This window comes from Marmota marmota, unplaced genomic scaffold (genome assembly GCF_001458135.2).
Source record: "Marmota marmota marmota unplaced genomic scaffold, marMar, whole genome shotgun sequence".
In the NCBI taxonomy this organism is placed as follows: Eukaryota; Metazoa; Chordata; class Mammalia; order Rodentia; family Sciuridae; genus Marmota; species Marmota marmota.
This window is the reverse complement of record NW_025999932.1, coordinates 35,133,227-35,152,489: the sequence shown is the minus strand read 5'-3', so window position 1 is coordinate 35,152,489 and position 19,263 is coordinate 35,133,227. Positions and strand designations below refer to the sequence as shown.

Genomic DNA, 19,263 nt, shown 5'->3' with positions numbered 1-19,263 from the left:
CTTTGCGCCTCCCCCGCGCTGGCCGCGCGCGACTTTGGAACGATTCTCGGCGGGCGCGGATGGTGGCCGCTTGCCGCCGCCCCAGCGATACGCTTCGGGGTGCACAGCCGGTGCTCCCCGAGAGCGCCTGCTGTCCGTCTGCAGGCGGCGGGCAGGGACGGAGATGCTCGCCTTTCTGGCTCGGTTCAGAGCCTTAGTGACACTGGCTTGGGCGTAATACCCGGGGCAGCCCAGGTCCGCCTTCTGCCAGCAGCGCGCGGTGGGCGCACGTCCCCCAGCACCCCGGCAGCTCGGCTGCGACCCCAGAGGCGGAGCGCTTATCAGATCTGCGCAGAGGTGTGGATTGCTTTGAAGAGATTTCTGAAGGAGGTAGCAGAGCGTTCCTCTTTGAAACGCCCTTGCCAAAGACTCTTGGGTTTTTGTTTATTTGTTTTTGTAATTACTTTACGGGAGGGAGTTTTGAGCTTAGTCTTATAAAGTGATGTAGTCAACCTTGCCCTGTGATATAAGCATAAATCTTAGGAGATGGGTTTGCAAATTGAGAAGAGAAATACAGTATGTAATTAAATATTTTGTGGGTACTTGGGGGAAAACTACAAAATATCCTCTCCTGGATGAAATGTGCAATTTGGAATTAGGAAAAAAAAAAAAAAGTAAACTCATTTACCCATAAGCATTTTTAGTTTCCGGAAGTTTTCACTTGCTACCTCTCTCCTTCCTTGCTATTTCTTAATTAAACTTCCTCCTACTTTGCTATACTTGGTGTACTTGACCCACAGCTCTTCCTGGTCCGTGCACACTGCTATCTAGGGGCACAAGTGATGTGAAACCTAAGTCCTCTACTTCCTTTGGGCGATTTCCATGGACTATGTTTCCTGTTATTAAATCAAGGGTTTTTCCTTAAGTGATTTGCTTGGACTTCATTTACTTCATTAGTACTTTCATTGACTTGATCTCAAATTGGATCTTGCATCGTTTGATTGGTGTGACAAGCAAACTTCACTTTTTCTTCCTTACCGAGTTTACATCTTTGGAACCACTTTGAATGAGAAGCTCAATCAATCCTCTCCTTTATTGGGTTTGATTCTGCGCTGGCTTTAAGAACTGTATGCTGACACTGACATATGGTCTTCAGAGACTTTAACAGTGCCCCTCCCTGAATGAGTACCTGGCAGTCAACACCTTGTTGTCTGTGGGACACCAGTAACAAATTAGGGACGCCTTTGCTGGCAGACAGTGTAGCTATTATATATGTATATATATATTTAATATTCTTTTTAGTTAGATAGACCCAATACCTTTATTTAATTTATTTATTTTTATGTGGTGCTGAAGATTGAGCCCAGTTCCTCACATGTCCTAGGCACTCTACCACTGAGCCACAACCCCAGCCCCAGCTATGATATCTTTACAATAATATAAAATCACCGCCATTAGCACCTGTTTGTGGAAAAAAAATTGTTGAATCAGCAAAATCTAATTTTTCCTTTAAAATCTTGGATGCTTTTTCTTTCTTTCTTTCTTTTTTAAAGCAAATACATAGGTATCAGGCTTAAGAAAAAAGTCCTGGGCAAGGTCCATCTGGAGACCCATTCATTTAGTCAAAAACTCATTACTCTTCTAAAACCTGGGGCTGCCCAGAAGTGAATCAGTATCTTGAAATTAAAGTGGGACCCTACTTATCACTGTGTCCTGGGGGACCTAATCTATCACTTGCTGAGCTATTTGCAGCTGCTTGGTCCCTAGTGTGATTGAAGGCCAGATTGATTCCTGGGAGGAAGTGTTCTGATTTGGCTTTCTCCCATCTTCTGGAAGATTTTCGACCTCAAGTGATGCTAAAGACTCTAGGAGGCTGTACATGAGCCTTGAGATCTGATCCAGTTAGTCTCCCATTCAGAATCCTTCACAGGCTCCCTTGGTCCCCAACTACAGTCCAGACTGCTCAGCCCTCATAGCTGTGTATACCAGCAGGTTCCCTAGGCAAGTGGGCACATGGTGTTTTTCTAGACCACTTGGATCCTCCTGAAGGGTGGAAAGTGGATTTTAGTCTTCCTTTTACCTACTGGCTCTTTGTGGGTATGAAATCCATTTTAAAAAATCAGAATGAATTACCTACTCTGTGCTAGGACCTTATTAATGATCTCATTTACTCCCCTCAAAATAAGTATTTTGCTGAATGAGAAGATTTTCACTTAGAGATATAATGACTTGCCTAAGATGATCAGTTAGAAGGAGAGGATTTGAATCTCTATTGATGGACTCCCAGCCCCGTGCTTCCTTCACTGTGCTGCAGCACTTCAAAGTATAGCAGTCCCTAGTGCCACTTCATGTAATATTCATATAGCTGATCCTTCCAAAGACGAAGAAACTGAGACCCATAGTTGTTAGTTGAGAAAACTGTGAACTGTCCAGGGTTACATATCTAGTAATTGGTGGAACTAGAATTCCAAACCAGATCCAATAGACTATGATCTTTCTATTGCCCAAGTGCCTCTTGTGAATAAATGTGTGCTTGCTTGTTTATACAAGCACAGTTTGCATGGGTACATTATGACTGGATAATGTGTTGTTTTCATAAGCAGGTAGACAGGTCATTTGTTTAATTTCACAGATGCTTCTATAGCCTCAACTAATTTAAAAAACAATGTAAGATTACATTGTATAAAGTGGTAAATTGGCTCTGCATACCAGAAAATTTACAAAATGTTTATTCTCTCTCAGCTATTTCATTTTATGAATTTACTCTTGGGAAATAATCAGGTATGTATAAAAATATTACACAGAAGGACACTCATCTCAGCATTATATATAATATTATTTAATATATGTTGGGAATTGGAAGCAATCTGAATGTTTATTACAGAGATTAGTTAAATTATGGCTTATCCTAATTAGCAAGAGAAATTGCTAACCATAGAGTGATAAGTGAAAAAAGTTGTAAAACTATAAATACCATGGTCTCATTCATTAAAGAGTATATACATGCATAAATATACACCCTCTGGCTAATGTAATTACAAGTGATTTCATTTCTTTCATAGATTTAAAAAAATTTTTTCCAGATTTTTCAACAATGAAAATGCATTACCTTTATAGTAGAAAAATATAAAAAGAAAAAAAAAAAAAAAGGAAAAGCTTATTCAGCAAGTACCTAAGTTTAACTTTTAAGTAGCTAATATAATTCTAGCTCTGAGTACTAGAAGCAAACCAGCCTAAACTTGTCTATCAGGTTAGATCATAATCCATTGGAACCCCTGAAGGGAACTATTACACAATTTCTTCACTTAGAGCAGCAACATCTTACATTTGCTCATTGTTAATTGACATAGCAATGGAACATACTTTGGCTTGAATTTTAAATTCCTACCCTTATGCTCAGATTTCAGTAAGATGAAATGCAGTTGTTTTTTTTTTTTTTTTAAAGAGAGAGTGAGAGAGAGAGAAAGAATTTTTTAATATTTATTTTTTAGTTTTTGGTGGACACAACATCTTTGTTTGTATGTGGTGCTGAGGATCAAACCCGGGCCGCACGCATGCCAAGCAAGCGTGCTACCGCTTGAGCCACATCCCCAGCCCATGAAATGCAGTTTTTTAATCAGAGCTTTTATGTTCTAATGCAGCAGCATGTACTCTCAAGTTAATGAAATATTTGCTTTTGGAAAAGAGAAATCTTACTCATTGGTAAAAAAGAGATTTTTTAAATATCTTAAATTTGATTATTTGGTTTAGCATACATAAGATTAAACAAAACATTTGAAGCCAGACTGAATTATGTACTGGAAACACCTATGCTTTACTTTTGATTCATAGGAGAACATGGAAACTTATAAGGCTTTTTCTCTGTGTTGGAGTGTTGTGGAATATCTTTCAGAGTGTATATAACTAAACTAGATGGTTCAGTAAACCTCTTATTGTTAAAGTTTATCAACCATATCATTATTTAATACTTAGCTAATATTACAGAACTTATGCTTTAAAAAGTGTTTAAAAATGTATGTCATAAAATGTGTTGGAGCCAGGGTGTGGTGGCATACACCTGTAATCTCAGCAGCTTGGGAGGCTGAGACAGGAGGATTGAGATTTCAAAGCCAGCCTCAGCAATTTAGCAAGGGCCTAAGAAACTCAGTGAGACCCTGTCTCTAAATAAAATACAAAAAGGGATGCGGCTCAGTGGTTAAGCATTCCTGCACTCAATTCCCAGTACCAAAAAAAAAAGTGTTTTTTTTTTTTTTTTGATACCTATTTCTGTGTGTGCTTGACTTAACAAAAACCAATTTATATATATTTCAGAGTTAAATGAAGTTATATATGTCAGTGATAAATTTTCTAAATTTGATTTGACAAAATTGTTAATTACAACTAAAACCAAAAGAAGAAAGTTGGCATGATCTGTAAATCTCCCCATAAAAATTACTTTTGGCACATTTTGTGTTTGTGTGATTATATATGTTTGTATATAATCAAGTTATATATACTATTTTGAAACTTAATTTTTTCCTCTCTTAATAATACCATGGATATCTTGTAATATATTTTTGACTACATGCATAATTTATGATTATTTCTATTTAAGAATGATATATAGCTATGGGTGGTGGCCAGCTATCAGGAGGCTGAGGTAGGAGAAAAAACAAGTTTGAGTCCAGCCTGGGCAACTTTGTGAGACTTTGTCTTAAAATAAAAACATAAAAAGGACTGAGGATGTAGCTCAGTGGTATAGCCCTTAGGTTTAATCCCCAGTACTGGAAAGAAAAAATAAAATACATACATATATATATACATATATATGTATATATAAAATACATACCATATATATATATATATATAGTACTAATTGGTTATTTATTTGACAAACATATTATTGTTGTTGTTATTATTATTTATGGTATTGGGGATCAAACCCAGGGCCTCAAGCATGCTAGCCAAGAATTTATACCATTGAGTCATACCTCTAGCTCTTAATCATTTTTTTTAAACTAAGAAGAATTTTATTATTTATAATAAATTGGACCCTCACCAAAACGCTTTCCTTAGAGTTTATAATATAAGGTAGACAAGTAACTGGGACTGGCCTTATAACTTCTGATACAACTAAATATTTTTTCATAGGATCTAAGCAAGGTCTAATCATAGCAAATTCTACTTTCTAGTAGAGTTAATAGAAGTTTCCAGTATATTTCTTGATTTTAACAGAAATGAAAGTATCTATCAATCTCTCAGATTCCAGCTCTAAAATTGACTTATTAATCTTACTTTCAGGAATAATAACAAATTATGAGTGTTAAAATTTGAAACTAAAGAAGTAGCTGGAGTATTTTTGTGATTATATTATAGTTTTAAAGGACACTTTAAAACATTATTTTGAGTTGTTGATACAGCCGTAATACCCAGAAAGCAGTCTCAGCTCAGACTGCTGTAACAATGCCACAGACTGGGGTGACTTAAACAACTGACATTTATTTTTCACAGTTCTGTGGGCTGGGAAGTCCATGTTCAAGGTGCTGGGGGATGTGGGTCTTCCAGGGTCCTTTTCCTGGCTTGCAGACACCACCATCCTGCTGTGTGCACTCAGTGGCCTTTCCTGGGTTCATGCATGTAGAGAGAGGACTTGTGTCTTTTCATTTCTCACAAGGACTCTGATCCATCATAGGACCCCATCTCATGACCTTCTCTACATACACATAAGCACTTCCTAAAGGGCCCCTCCAAACACCATCACAATGAGGGGTAGGCCAGACATTCAGATTTAGTCCAGAACAGTTAGAAGTCTCCTTCCCATTCTGTCTCCCTCAGAGACCACCACTATATAATTCTAGAAAGCATGCATATTTGTCATACATAAGTATTTGTGTGAAGAGTGTTGTTTTTTCCTTTTTAAAATATAAAATTATATTATGTTATATGCAGTGTGCTGCAAATTGCTTTTCCCCTATCAATTCTATACTATGTATACTGCTATGTACCTCACTGATTCTAAGCTTACTTTTTTGTTCACATTTTAACAATTTTGAAATTAGGATGCACGTCACATTCAGTGACATCTTAGATTTTATCAAGTATTACAAGTATGTAAAGAGTTTCCATATTCTTTTTAGTGAAATGCCTATAATCTATTGTATATGTGTGCATTTCCCTGTTGATGGATGTTAGAATTGTCTCTCATCTTTTGCTCTTATAAACAGCAGTGAATAGCCAAGTACTGTATCACCTTGCTCATATATGAATTCATCTGTGGGGTAAATTCCTACAAGTGCCAAGTATCCTTGGGTCAAGGGATATTTGTATTTCCAATTTGTTGTTGTTGTTGCAGCATGGGAGATTGGACCCTGGGTCTTGCCCATATTAGGAAAGTGCTGTACCACTGAGCCACATCCCCAGCTCTTATATTTGTAATTTTGTTAGAAAATAACAAACTGCCTTCTGCAGAGACTGTCCCATCAGGAAATATATTTTCCCAAATACCACCAGTAAAGTGTTACCAAACTTTTGGATCTGTGTCAGTCAAATTAATGAAAAGGGGTATCTTTTTTTAAAAAAAAATTTTTTAGTTACACATGGACACAGTATCTTTGTTTATTTTTATGTGGTGCAGAGGATGGAACCTAGTGCCTCACATGTGGGAGGCAAGTCACTGAGCCACAACCCCAGCCCGAAAAGGAGTATCTTAATGATCTTTTAATTTTCATTTATCTGAGTATCAGTGAGATTATACATCTGTTAATATGTTTAAGAGTCATTTGAACTTCCTATTTTTGTAAACTTTTCTGTTAATAGTCTTTGTTCATTTTTATAGTGGTTATAGGTTATTTTCTCATTGATTTATGAGTGTTCTATATATTAAGGAAATTAGCTCTTTGATGTGAGTTGCAATTCTTTTCCCCATTCTTCTGTTTGTCTCGTTTTTGCTGTTGATAGTTTTTCCATGAAGAATTTTTGTGTGTGCATGTGTACAGGTGAAGTTCTAAGTCTTTTCCTCTAGTGCTAATGGGTTTAATGCTTTTCTCAAGAAGGCTTTCCCCACCCTGAGATTATTTTTATAATCCTTTCATTTTTTTCCTACTGTTTTTATGATTTGCCTCTCTTTCTTTCCTTTCTCTTAAATATTTGACCTATATAGAACTTATTCTGGTGCAGTATATAATCCAACTTTGTTTTTTTCTTACCTGGAAACCCAGTTAGTTCAGTGCCACTGATTAACTCTCCATCCATACCTATTCTTGTATGTGTTTGTGTCTATTTCCAAATTTTCTATTTTAGAAATTAATCAAACAGTTATAAAAGTATTATACATGAACTCAGTCTCATTGTAAAAATATGCAGTCTTTTTTTTTTTTTTTTGGAGAGTGGGGAGTGGGATCTCACTAAGTTGCTTAGGGCCTGGATAAGTTGCTTAGGCTGGCCTCAAACTTATTCCTCCTGCCTAAACCTTCTGTGTCACAATTATAGGTGTGTGCCACCATGCCCAGCAAATTCAGTCAGTCTTTAAAAGGTCCTTTGCTTCTCTTCCTCTTATTCCCCTCACCCTTTTCTTGAAAAAATCCATTATTAACATTTTACTGTGTATTCCTTTTAGAACTTTTTCTGTTACTTATGTATAGATGTGTGTGTGTGTGTGTGTGTATTACAAACATGTCTTTTGAGGATTACATTATATGTTATATGCTGCAAATTGCTTTTTCCTCACCAATTCTCTTAAATTCCATGATAGCCACAATGATTCTACATTGTCATTCATTTAACCTCTGCATGGATTCCATAGTATCAATGTGGTTGAATAGATGTGGCACACTTTTTTTACCACTCGTCTATTATTATACATCTCAATTATTTCCAGTTTTCCCCTAATTATATCATGGCTGTGTTTATAGTTTTTATTTATGAAATGTGTATAGTGTTGCTTCTTTTTAATTTGTGATAAAACTAATTTGAAAATGTTCATGATTTAACTCATATTTTATGATTAAAGAGAAAAAATCTGGACATTGAGTGACATTATTAATCTTTTGTGATGATGGTCTTATCTTTCTAGATAAAATTTGATGCTGGGACCCTCCTCCTTAGTACACACCGACTGATTTGGAGAGATCAGAAAAATCATGTAAGATACAACCTTTAGCATCTCTTCTAGGTTTTAAATCACTCAAGTTTTTCGCTTCTTTTTTGTCTTTCCCCCTTGTCACACACTTTCCTTTTTAGAACATCAGAAGAGTGTGTCCACATGTTCTCTTTGAATGGTGTACAGAGAGTGGAGTTGAGGGTGTTTTCTCTCATTCAATTTGGGAAAACTCTGTGTAGTTACTGAAAGGAGAACCATGGCGATTCCTGTTTCTAAGCAACAGTCAGGCCGTGTGTTCAGTATTTAGCAGGGGAGTTCTTCTCTCAGTTGTGAAGGATCCTTAAGAAAGACTTCAACTGTCCCCCAAACAACCTGTTCTCCCGGGTTGTTGCTGAGAGTCAGGAGGTGAGACTGTCATGTGCTTCACCTGGACACTGAGGACTGCCTCCTTGTCATTCTGAAAGAGAGGAACTCCTCCCAACCTCATTTTTATAATCTCTAAGAAGGGAGAGTAAGTTATATAGAGCTGATATCTTCATTGCAAAGATCTTTAACTTGAAAGTAAATATCTGACATAATAATTTCAGCATTGTCAGTGAAATAAGCTATCTCATCTGTTTTCATTTTCCTGACCAGTTACTCACAATGAATTAACTAACTATTTAATTAATTCATTTATTTATTTTGCTGGGGATGAACTCAGGGCCTCACAAATGCTCAGCACATCCTCAACCCCTGAGCTATACCCCAGCACCCATGAAATTGTAATACTACAGATAAACTATATACTGTACTCTTTGAGAGCTTGTTTGGAGGTTCTTACAGGGGAGTGCAGCTACCCCTATACCTTGATGGAAGAATGGCCCTCCTCTACTGGGGAAGCTCCTCTATCATGAAGCTTCGGGAGGGATGCATGTGGAGCGATGAGGGAGGAAGGAGACACCCGCCTAGCCATTCAGATCAGCTGAATCAACCCTGGTGATCAGTGGGGAGGCAGATGTTGCAGCCAGATCACCCTCACATTCTATACTGTACTCTTTTTTTTTTTTTTTTAAAGAAAGAGTGAGAGAGGAGAGAGAGAGAGAGAGAGAGAGAGAGAGAATTTTTAATATTTTTATTTTTTAGTTTTCGGCGGACACAACATCTTTGTTTGTATGTGGTGCTGAGGATCGAACCCGGGCCGCACGCATGCCAGGCGAGCGTGCTACCGCTTGAGCCACATCCCCAGCCCATATACTGTACTCTTTGAAAGGCCACTAACCATTACAATATCTGACTTTTTTTGCCTTCAAGAACCAGTTTTTGCCCACATTGATAATGTATTCTATAAATGGCTAAAGTTGTCTAATTCTTTTAAAATAATTATATATTCAGGAAATCAATGTTTTTAGGGGAAGGTGGGAGTCATTTACCCATGTTTGATAAATTAATGAATCAGTATAATTTTTTTGATCATGATGTAAAGAGGCCAATTTGGAGAAATCCTTAGACCGATTATATACCAGTCAGGTAAAATAATTTTTAATCAATCAATCAATCAATCAATCAGTTTATTGCAGCACTGGGAATCCAGCCCAGAATCTCATGCACACTAGGCCAGTGTTATACCACTAAGCCACATCCCCCAGCTCACTTTATTTATTTTTCAAACAAGGTCTTACTGTTGCCCAGGCTGGCCTCAAACTCTTGGACTCAAGCAATCCTCCTGGCTCAGCCTCCCTATAGCTGGGTCTATAGGTGTGTGTGACTAAACCTGGCATTGAATAATAATTTTAAAATTATATGTACTAATAAAAGGAGGTTACATCAATATTTTTTTTTTTTTTTTTGTGTGTGTGTGTGTGTGTGAGTAAAGAATGGGAAGTTATAAAGAAGAAAAATCATCCATATAATGCACTCCTTGAAATTGTTTTGTCTATTTTTTCTTTTCTATATAAGAAAAATTAAATATAAAAAGTTTTCGTATAAGTTACTTTAAGAAACTATCCCCACTGTGAAAACAAAGGTATAGTTATGGCTGCTTTTGTACCTCTTAGGTTTGCCTAAACAGTAATATGCCACCACAGTATCATTTTCATTTAATCCTTCCTTAAGTTTATTTAAGAAATAAAGCAACATTTTTAAAATTATTAAATCCCTTAGAAATATAGGGCACTGATGTTATAAAACAAGGGTTGCTGACTAGTATTATGGATCTTGTTTCTGCTGATTTCCTCCTAGGAGTGCTGCATGGCCATTCCTCTGTCCCACATTGTATTCATTGAGGAACAGGCAGCTGGAATTGGGAAGAGGTGAGGTCTACATGTTATAGCCTTTATTCATAAAAAATTCTTCCTCTCCTACTGTTAGTCAGGAAGCCCCCAAAGAAGGTTATTTTCCCCCCTTAGACCAATTCTTTAAGTAAAAATTAAGTACTAAGGTTTGCTATGATATTCTTGGTTCATAATAAATAAATGTGGCCCTGCTAGCATTGTGTGCATTTCCACAGACACTTGGCTTTCACGTCTGTGCCTGTCATTCAGTACTTGAAATCAGAAATGACCTATCAGAAATGACCTATGAGAAAAATTATTGACTTTGGTACTATTTCTAGCTGATCATTAAATTTATTTTTCAGGTTCAAGTTGTTCAGGTATCAGAATTAAATAGAGCATCATAATAGCTATTTTGCAAAACAGAACATTTGAGCAGTAGGAGGAGGTGCATTTAACAATTAGGGCAATAGCATAATAATGGAACCTTCCCAGGCAGACTAGGAGATATGGCCACTCTGGTGTGAAATATAGGTTCAGATGTTCTTATTTATTCAAGCATTCTCAAAATTTTGACTTTACATCTTAAGTGCATATGATTCAGGATACTTATGAACAAATATTCTTGGCATGGGATAGTGTTTTCTGTCTTGGTCCCTCTTTAGGCTTAGCATAATTAGACTTTTCGATAGATGTTAAAACAATGTTGAACTTCACTGGAAATGTAGTGTATGCCTTAAACAATAATGATGTGGCTACTAAAGAAGATTATTTGACATTAAAGAAACAAACCAACATTTTGAAAAAAGTAAGCCATAGATTTTTAGAGTAGATTGTTTCTGTAATTTGTATTTCCTCCTTTGCATGTTTTTCAATCTTATTACATTATAGAAAGTAAAATCGTAGGGATATTCCAGATCATTTGATCTTTCCTCTGCTGTGTTCCAGGGTAATCTAAACTATGTAATAAAAATATTTAGAATACTTACTTTCAAAATAGTGTCTTATTTTAAAAAATATCTCCATTGAGGAGGAAGGAATTCAGTTACATGCTATGTTAACTTTTCTCAGATATCCCCCTGTAGTTCCCAGTCCCTCTTCTCAAATAATTAGAATATTACATTGATATAAACACATATATATTTCAGTTTTTTTTTTAAATCAGGGCCTTAGTTAGGCAAGTGCTCTACCATAGAGCTGTATACCAGCCCCTAACTTTGGCATCTGAAATTGGGATTCTTTTTTCATTTCATAGGTTTTAAATTTGATGAAATGTGATAATAGAATGACTCAATAAAAAGATATGAAAAATTGACTTGGGTATTTTATGCACATTTTGGAATTTTTAAACTTTATTTTGTATCATAATCTTACAGCTTTTGTTGGGTTTCCTTTGACAGAATCTGCTAACAGGGCCAAGGGTTTTGAATAAGAGTGTGAAATGCTCTTGCTCAGTCACTTTATCATGATTGTCTTAGTTTTGTTGCTTTAGTTGATGGCTTATTCCATGTGGTCCAGTGATTCTGCTCACATAGTTTATTTGCTGGCCTCGCCTATCTTTAAAGACATTCACCACAAAGGAAGAGGAAAAGAATCTCATGAGGCTGGCCCCAGTTCACTTACAAAGCTTGTGTTAGTCTGAGGAGGCCCAACTCATGTTATTTAAATTTTACGGTGATATTTAGGCAACCATATGGGCCACACAAAGAAATGTTAAATGGAGTAATAGGCACATCTAGAACATGATCCTAAAGGGCTCTTAGCTAGGTTTCCAGGACATTTTGACTATATGTTTTTTTAAGTTTTGTTCATCTTTATGGGTTGTATATTGAGAAGGTTGAAAATTGGGAGGAAAACAGACTTATAAAGCTGAACAAATATGGAGGTATTTTTAAAAGCATAGAAAGTAATGTTGTAATAAAGATAATAGTAGTTTCTGTTTTACTGTTGGATCTTTCTAGATCATGCTGCTCATCGAGTGGCATTTTCCAACAGATGACACTGTAAAATGTTAGTTTTGGATGGAGTTTTAATAAAATATCAGCTGGCCAGTTTTACAGATAAGTTTTCATATTTTGTTTTCAAATGAGTAAGGTAATATGCTTTGGCAGAAATTATAGGCACCCTATGATGACCATGTGCATGGAAAACCTTAGTCAAAACTACTCAAAAATTTGAAAATTTATTTTGAACTTATTTATTCAAAACTATACTTTTCTTTAATCTGTACAGCTGTAACTTGAAACTTTTTGGTTTATAGTTTATAAGTTTTAAATAACTGCTTATAATTTTTTGGTATCAAGGAAAAGTTTCATTGATAATGAATTACTAGGAACTTTAAAAGGATATCTTTCGGGATATTCTTTGTTTCCACATGAATTTAAGAGTGATTTGGAAATATATTAAAAGTTATGAAAATGGAATTAGTCTTTTTATTTTTAAAGGTAGTTAAATATGTTACATTTGCTCTTTCTTCAGTGCCAAAATAGTGGTTCATCTGCACCCAGCTCCTCCTACCAAAGAACCTGGCCCATTCCAGAGTAGTAAAAACTCCTATATCAAACTCTCCTTCAAAGAGCATGGCCAGATTGAGGTAAGCTTCCATATCAATAAAATTGGACTAGAAAAGTGTGTGTGGGTGGGTGTGTGTGGGTGTGTGGGGTTTAATATAATGGAAGGCAATATAACAGGTTTCTCCCATATTTTTACAGTAAAATCTTTTTACATCTTAAGCCTTATCGACAGTAGAGAATATGAGTTTAGGTTTTAATGGGAACAGAAAGCATGAAGGTGTGGTCACAGGAGGGAGCTGAGGCTGTAAATATGCTAAGTCATGCTACTTGGCTACTAGTAAAGTTTTCAGTGGTGTAGTTTGATTAAAGAGTATGGGGGCTGGGGGTGTAGCTCAGTGGTGGAGTGATTAACTAGTGTGTGCAAGACCATGGGCTTGATCTCCTATACCAGAAAGAGTGAGGGCAGAAGAGAGAGAAAGGAGAGGGGAGGGAAAACAGTGTCTTGTGCAGGGAAATGTTAAACTGAGGTAATATCTGAAAGCTCACCAGCCTTAAAGCAGGCTCCACACAAATCTAATCACTTAAGTACTTATGCTACAGTATAGAGTCTATGTATTCTGATTAATAAATTACTGTACAGGTGTTTATTTGCAGGTATGTTTATCTCCCCATGAATATATATATTTTTTTCTTTTCAGCAGCACTTTACCCAGTGTTCCACATACAGTAGTCACTAAGCAAATATAAGTGAATGACTGAAGTCCAGTCTCACCATAGTGAGCATGTCTCAATTTAGTGAGCATGTTTTGTCCCTAATTTTTGGCTTCACATTTTAATTAGACAAATTATTCTCTGTATCCTTCATGGAAAAAGGGTTGTGTATTTTTCCTGGCTCTGTGTTTCTTTCACTCTAGATTGAAAATAATCTATATATGCAGTATTGTTTAAAGTAAGTCTGATTTGTTTCATTGTCACTCATCTCTTTGTTGAAAGTAGTTCGCTTTATATAGAAGGTCAGTTCCTTTTTTTTTTTTTTTCCTTTGTGTTTTCTGAAGTTGAGCCAAGAAAAGAACTTCCTTTGATTTCCTTTGATGTCTCTGAGAATTCTAGGCTTGTTGTACAAGGCTGAACAACAGACTTTTTTACTAATTTGTCCAAGGATGCCACAACTTTACTCACTCACTTAAAGTATATGTCTGTACATAACAGTTTTACAGGCGTTTATCAGAGGAAATGACACAAAGAAGATGGGAGAACATGCCAGTGTCTCAGTCAATACAAACAAATAGAGGACCCCAGGTATTTTTAAAACTATATATTAATCCAGTATTTTCAACTCTGTTCTTGCATCTTCATTAAGATTGTCCAGCCCGGGCAACTTATCGAGATCCTGTCTCAAAACAAAAATTTTTAAAAAGGCTGGGAATGTAGCTCAATGGTAGAATGCTTACCTAGCATGTGCAAGGCCCTGGATCCAATCCTCAGGATTGAAAAAAAAAAAAAAAAATACTCTGTAACCATAGAACTTGCCAAAACAAAATAGTGTTATTTGGGTAAAAAAATTAATTTTTATAGCATTTAGTCTAAATCACAAACTATGAACAGGCTCTCAAATGTATGAAGTAGTTTGTATAACTGTCAAGTATCAAAAAAATTAGCTATAATTTTTTATACATTTGAGACCCTTTTAAACATTTGACTTAGCTTGCCGAAGAACAAACATGAATAGGAAATTTAATTTTTATTTAAATACAGAATAAAATGGTCATTTTTTGTATATTTGCTTTTTCTTTACTGATTCAAAGACATTATGTACAGTCAGAAACATAAAAATGTTTTGAAAGGAAGCTAGATGTAATTGTATGTTGTTTTTCTTTGGTTCTTTGTGGTCCTTTCCCGCCATTGAAAACACAATGTGGTTCACAAAAGATTTTGTTTCCTTCCCATTTAGTATGTTTTATGTTCTGTATTTTCTTTTTTTTCCAGCCAGGAAGAGTAAGAGCTGTAGGAATTGTAGGTATTGAAAGGAAACTGGAAGAAAAAAGAAAAGAAACTGACAAAAATATTTCTGAGGTAACTCTTAATAAGTTCCAGTCAGTCATCTTTTTCAGCTATTTGTGTTTATTCTTTTGGATACAGCTGTGACTAATTCCATTTTGTAATATGAATAATATTTAAATTGCATGCAACTCTGCAGTTTCCTCTTTCCTGTAATGGGTTTACCTCAGGTTGGCATTAAGTTAACCTAAACACATTTTAAAAGCTTTTTCTAAAAATAAAAAAGAAACCCAATTTTGTTTTCTGTTAGGGAACATCATAGAATGTTATATGCAAATTTTAAAGATATAATTGATTAGAGGATATTCCTAATGAGTTCAAGGTTCTCAGTATAATTATTTTGGAAGTTTGATTAACTTAGTTGAGGGAAAAATGCTGTTGTATGGCCACTGTTCCCGGCTGGCCACCACACAGTTTTATACTGATGACCAATTAAAGATGAGACACTAGACAATAAGAATGGCTCCAATCAGCCTATCACTTATGCTCAGAGATAATACTGTCTATATATATTATGATGCTTTAAAACCTCATCATAAAAGAGGAAATTCAAGTAAAGGGGAAAGAACTCTGGTTAAGAAAGCCAGTTATGATTAGATTCTGTAATTCATATATCTAAACACATCATGATCTTGTTAGTCAGCTTTTTGTTATACTAACAAGATACCTGAAGCAATCAATTTACAAGAAGAAAGGTTTATTTGGCTTACAGTTTTGGAGATTTCAGTCCATGATTGGTTGCTCCATTGCATTACCCAAAGCAAATAATTTTTGAATACCTATTCTGGGATTGCTAATTGAAAATATGTATTATTGTTGAGGAATTAGGACATTTGATCTATTAAATGCCCATGGTATAGTTTTGCTGAATACTTATTTATGATAAAGTTTTGGGTGTTCTTTAGCCATGCAAATTGTATTTTTATTTCCTGCAAATGAGCAGGTAAATCCAACACTCATGTTCAGTCTTTGGCAAGATGAGAGGCGATACTGTGTTCTTTCATCAGGAGGCATATCTTAATTTTTTGTTGTTGTTGTTGTTATATTAGTAGCTGTTAAGGTTCAGTATTTCTTAGTTCATGGATGATTACAAATGGTGGTATTCTATTTATTTTTCATACCTATTAGTTAGAATATTTTTTATTTAGAAAGCTACTTCCTTTCAACTGCAATTTGGTTTTCCACTGACAGTTCATAAAGGAAAGGCAAGATAATTGTTTTTTTTTCCTTTATTATCAACAGAATAAGTTAGTTCCTTATCATCCTTTGAAGCTGAGTAGGTTTTTTTTTTTTTTAAATGTCACCATGAATTTTAATGTATTGATGGGGTTCACTCAATGGCAATTATTTATTCTATTTGAAGCTCAGATCATTCTATCTTTGGCAAGTAGGAGCCTCTTCAGGTTGGCTCCTAAGTGCTTTTGACATGACCTGGTGGACTTTGGTAGTTTCCTTGATATATGATATAACAGAAGTTCCAGGGCCATCTTATACCTTTCCTGCTGTAGATCTCAAATCAACATTTAACTGAGGAACTGTTTATTTTATTTTATTTTTAATGATAAATAATATTTGAAAATCACAATCTGTGTCCACAGCTATTGAGTTGATATTTATTTTTCAGCCTTTTCAATAGACAGAGCTAAGATTTTGTTGTTTATGAAGGGCCTCATGAGATTGTACCAGTTCTTTCAATTCAAATTCAGGGCAACACTGCCAAATAATTACTAAAATAGCAAAAAAATAGTATTTTTATATGTGTTCTCCCCATTCTTTTTCCATTAAAAATAGGGGTGCTCCATCCATATCATCTAAGCATTCAGCCCCTGCACACATCCTTCTCCCTCATCCCCAGCTCCCATTTAGTCTCACTTTCAGGAGAATATTTAATACCGACAGTCCTTATGACAACTACCACTGGTCATTTTGGTTATCCCAGATCATTTTCTAGTAGATTTTACAGGAAGTGCTCGTGGGCACAGTATTCCTTGTATCTGGTATGCCTGTGTTCCTTACACTTGACAGCCACTTTTGCTCAATTTAAAATCCTTGACCACATTTTCTTTTCCTTTAGTGCCTTTAGTATGTTCCCTTCACCTTTTTTGTCTGGCATAAGTGTTACTGTCAAAGAGTGAGGATGGGGCTGGGGTTGTGGCTCAGTGGGTAGAACGCTTGCCTAGCATGTGCAAGGCATTAGGTTCGATTCTCAGCACCACATATAAATAAATGAATAAAATAAAGATCCATTAACACCTTAAAAATTTAAAAACAAAGAATGAAGATAATTAACTTTTTTTCCTTTAAGAGTCATTTCTGTGTCTGGGGTTGTGGCTCAGTGGTAGAACGCTTACCTCACATGTGTGAGGCACTGGGTTTAATTCTGAGTACTGCATATAAATAAATGAATAAAATAAAGGTCCATCAACAACTAAAAAAATATTTAAAAAGGGAGTCATTTATTATTTTTCCTAAATAGACTAAATTTCCTAAAAGATTTCTTTTTTTCCTTATTATTAAACCTAATAATAAAATGTGACTGCTATTCTGGATTATTATTCTCAGGTATACAATGTGCTTTTTCAGTATGTAGTTTCAGAAACTTTTTTAATTTCAAGAAGTTTTTCTGTTTAATTTTAGAGATTGCCCGGATGTTTTTCCCTTCTGAAACTCGATTAGCTCTGTATTGCAACGTCATTGCCATTTTGAACTGTTTTTGATTATCTTTCAAATGCCTTTTATCTCTTTCTTTATTTTACTTTGATTTAGAAAATTTTCCTTTTTTAAACATGTCTCTTAAATTGTTATCTGTTGTTTTTATTCATTCTTGTGTGTTGTTTAGTGGTAGGCTTTATTTCAAAATGATTTTTCATGTTTAATCCTTTCCTGAACCTCTTCACCTAATTTCTGATTTATTGTCCTTTCATAGCTCATATCAGCTTTTATTAATTTATTATAGACCGACACAATACCTTTCTTTTATTTATTTTTATGTGCTTCCCTTTTCTCTTTCCTGCCTAGTGCCAACATCATGCAGATCTTGTCACTCTCTATTACCTGCATGTTCCTCTGGGGTTATGCCAATATTATGGCATTTAGCTTTGTAGTATATATTGCCTGTGGGCTCTTGGTTTTGTTTGCTTGTTTTGTGATACTGGGGATTGAACCCACAGGTACTCTACCACTGAGCTTTATCCCAGCCCTTTTTATTTTATTTTGAGACAGTCTTGCTAAGTTGCTGAGGCTGGCCTTGAAATTGCCATCTTTCTGCCTCAGCCTTCTATGTCAGTAGGATTATAGGCATGTGCCACTATGCCTGGTGGTCTCTGGTTTTAAGTAGTAGTTGCCTGTCTGCCTTTATGTTGGAATTTAGAGAGATTCACTAACTATGCTGCCCCAGCTTAAATCTCTTCAGGATCCTCTATTCCCATAAAATTCTGACATTTAACATTTAACATTAGAAGAGTTTTTATTATTCAGAGACGAAATAAGAGTAAGTGGCTAGATCTGGAGCAAGGGGGATGAGTGCCATGGTCTCCTGCCTCGTAGGCAAGGGCACAGTGCCACAGGGCCTCAGAGCATCACTGTTCTCTGGTACGATGCTCTTCTGTCACACTCACTGTCATCTTCTGTGTTAATATGTAAGGAGGTGGCATGGAACAGTGAACTACTTTGCATTATTAATATTCTTTTTTCTGCCATGCTCACTTGGTGTTATGTTCAAAATAAAGTTTTTCTTTTTTAAAAATATTTATTTTTTAGTTGTAGGTGGACACAAATGCCTTTATTTTATTTTTTAATGTGGTGCTGAGGACCAAACCCAGTGCCCCACACATGCTAGGCAAATGCTCTGCCACTGAGCTAAGTCCCAGTCCCTAAAGTTTTTCTTAATTTATGCATAAGTTATTCCAGTTCAGTCTAATTTTCATGGAGTCACAAGCTCAAAGGATTCTCCACAAGCATTGTGCCTTGTCATGCAGACCATGGGTTGGTTTAGCAGATGGTTCTTGCTTTCTGCTCTGCTGTGGGCACTGTGGTGGTGCTCCAGGCATGGGCCAAGGGCCAGACAAACAGCGACAGTGAGAGAGGCCTTGTGCAGAGAAAACAGGCTGCAGCAGGGACACCAGTTGACTTCTAATTTCCCTTGGGGTCAAGGAAGGCTTGTTAATAGCAGGAATATAGGGTTAAAGTCCTAAAAGACAAGGAGGTGCTAACAGTGAGCAGCAGGGAATAGAGGAATCCAGGTTGAGGGAATGGAATACTACTCAAAGGTGCAGAATCAAGGATATTGATACTGAAAATTCAAGAATATATTGAGTTACTGAAACTAATAACTAAGGTAATGACTAAAAGCCGATAAGAAGGAGCTATAAGTCAGCTTAAGAGG

General features: G+C 36.0%; 1 protein-coding gene across 2 annotated transcripts in view; it reads left to right on the top strand.

Annotated features, from left to right (window-relative positions):
- Nucleotides 1-19,263, top strand: part of Vps36 (vacuolar protein sorting 36 homolog) — a 29,908-nt gene that overhangs the window by 278 nt on the left and 10,367 nt on the right. For both annotated transcript variants that reach the window (XM_048800881.1, XM_015484244.2), the window contains exons 2-6: nt 8,030-8,098; nt 10,277-10,347; nt 12,787-12,901; nt 14,031-14,120; nt 14,808-14,894. In XM_048800881.1, coding sequence (XP_048656838.1) covers nt 8,030-8,098; nt 10,277-10,347; nt 12,787-12,901; nt 14,031-14,120; nt 14,808-14,894 — 432 coding nt within the window. The remainder of the gene's footprint in view (nt 1-8,029; nt 8,099-10,276; nt 10,348-12,786; nt 12,902-14,030; nt 14,121-14,807; nt 14,895-19,263) is intronic.